At 30.3% G+C, this 2,500-nt stretch overlaps 1 protein-coding gene across 2 annotated transcripts in view; it reads left to right on the plus strand.

Moving 5' to 3' along the window:
• LOC122263283 (DCC-interacting protein 13-alpha) overlaps positions 1-2,500 on the plus strand; it is a 42,432-nt gene that overhangs the window by 22,928 nt on the left and 17,004 nt on the right. Inside the window, exon 12 of one of the 2 annotated variants that reach the window (XM_043031659.2) lies at positions 1,726-1,743. The exons of the other annotated variant lie outside the window; for it this stretch is intronic. Within the exon in view, the coding sequence (XP_042887593.2) occupies positions 1,726-1,743 (18 nt within the window). The remainder of the gene's footprint in view (positions 1-1,725; positions 1,744-2,500) is intronic. 2 annotated transcript variants of the gene reach the window in all.

Genomic DNA, 2,500 nt, shown 5'->3' on the forward strand with positions numbered 1-2,500 from the left:
AGTTTTGTGACCTTACATAGGTCCCCCAACTGATGGTTGATTGTGGTATATAGTTGACTTGCTTACTTTCTCTGTCTCATTCACTTTTATATGCATATGTACTTCAGTAGATATGGAGGATCAGATATTATCTTATTCCTGGTTTTCCTTCAGCCTGTATGTTTTTTGTTTCTCTTTTGTTTTGTTGTAATTCTATTTTTTCTTTCTTTCTTCTTCTTCTTCTTCTTCTTCTTCTTCTTTGTATTCTGGAAAATTTATCCAATTGTATTTGATGGGTTTTCTGGCACATGGGTAAAAATTATATAGAATTATATAGAATTAGGGTAAAAAATGTTTATAAATACTATGATTTGATTCAGTATGAATCATTTTTAGCTGATGTGCTCATCGGAAAAATAGTGAAGAAATTGCAAATGTGAGCAGAGAATATGTAATTTCCATATTTTTTTTCATGTTTATATATTTATACATATTTCTTATGAAGTTGATGTTCCTTTTTACAGACAACTAAGATTCAGATTGCCTCAAACTGTGCATGAATTTTCTGTTTTCAGTTTACCCATTAACCATTTTATTGCTGTTGTGAAATTATTTTTCTTGTGACAATGCAGTATTATTGATTATGTATATTATGATTATTTCTAGATCTTTTATCTAGAATGTTAAGGTATGGTTTATTTGTTTTACTTTATATAACATTTTTCTTCTTTTTTTGGCTGCATTGAAGTTGCATGTTCTCCAAAATTTTATTTTAAGATTTTAGGAAATAGGTTCGTCATTTTAACAGCACTTGGAAAATTGAATATATGTTCTTTGTGCAGAAGTGGAGGAATGGCAAGGTGAATTTCATCAGATTCCATATTCAGCGAAAATCAGTGAAAGCAGTTGTGATTGACAAGGAGGAGTAAAAGATCCATATTTTAAACATATCTTTATCTTTTAAAGTTTTGTCATAATTGCAGTTGCTATTTTGTTATTATTATCATTATTATTGTTGTTATTAGTATTTTCTTTCTCAGTAATAGCTTTATTATTATTGTACAAGCATATTATTTCTTCATTTTTTAATGTTTTCTCTTCTGACAGCATTGTTTGGTGACTCTTCCATCTTTGTGTATTTTGCTGTGAAATTCAGTAGATATATTGTGATATTTATCAATCATTCTTAACAGGATGGTATTATTAGGTAGATATTTATGATGAGACAGGAATAGTGGTATGTGATTTATCTTTGCCATTCTTCTTGATTCAGAATTATTAGAACAAGTATTGCAAAGTCTTGATATGGAAAGAATACTGCAGAATTTTCTTTCATTGAGGAAAATCCTTTTTTTTTTTCATTTCTTTTTTCTTACTCCTTGGGAAGTGAATGAAAATTACGTCAAAATTTTTGTCTCTGATGAGATTAATTTTCATTTTAGTAAGAATAAACTGAAATGATTGTCTTTATTCCACAGTGTGAAAAATTATGTAATTCATCAAAGATTCTGCTTTCCAGATGAATTGTCTAAATAGAATTATTAGATAAAGAACTTGGGAAGCATTGTATATCCAGTGCCATTTAGCTGTTATGGTATAAGTAAATTGTTAAATGTAAGAATACCCTTTTAATACCATTGCAATTTATTTTTGCTCAGAAGCTAAGAAATTAATTAACTGTAATATGTGTGTGCTAAACTAACTTTTTACATGTAAAGATTGATGTTTGTGTTGCCTTCCTTTCAGTTGTATCTTTCATAGATGGTGAGTGGTTTATCTCATGTTCAGGGCAGGGTTCTCCCTAGAGTAGAATGAACTGTTGATATAATGCTGATGAATGATTTAGTTCCTCTTGTTTATGAGTAGTAATGTATACACTGCAGCTCTCTTGAACATCTGAGTCTTTAAGTTTACAGGCTTCTTATGAGAGAGAGTATGTTGTGAGGTAGATTTGTTAAGGTTGAAGGTAAGAATCTTCAATGAATTTGTGATTATTTATCTGTTAGTTATACTTTAGAATCCCTCTGGTCATCCATTGCCATGTCCTTTTATCAGATTATAGATGTATTTAACATTTTATGAAAGATTACTTTTCCAGTTTTAGAGTTGTGGTAGTCAGTGTTATGTGTGTTGTTCACATAACTGAGGGAGAACCCTGCAGTTGTCAGTTATTGTAGCTATACTTTTTATGGTTGCTGTGCATTTTGTATCTATTAATATCATATCTTCTAGATTCCACCAAAGAAAAATCTATGTTGTAATGTTTGTTTGGAGATGTGCCACAAATAACTTGAATACAGAATGCAGTACGAATGCTAGTATAAATTTTTGACATCATGTTGTCAAAAGGATGCATTTGGGCAAAGGATAGAGAACCTCTTTCAAAATCAGTTCCAATATGAATTACTCTCCCCTTTCAAAGATGCTTGCAGTAGGATTGAAGTACAAAACATCATGGTGATAAGCAGTTAGATTTCCTTTTCTGTAGTTTACTGCGTGACTAAAATTAAAGTACAGCACA

The sequence above is a fragment of the Penaeus japonicus genome, unplaced genomic scaffold, assembly GCF_977035675.1.
Source record: "Penaeus japonicus unplaced genomic scaffold, GWHDUDI00000001_assembly GWHDUDI00000014, whole genome shotgun sequence".
In the NCBI taxonomy this organism is placed as follows: Eukaryota; Metazoa; Arthropoda; class Malacostraca; order Decapoda; family Penaeidae; genus Penaeus; species Penaeus japonicus.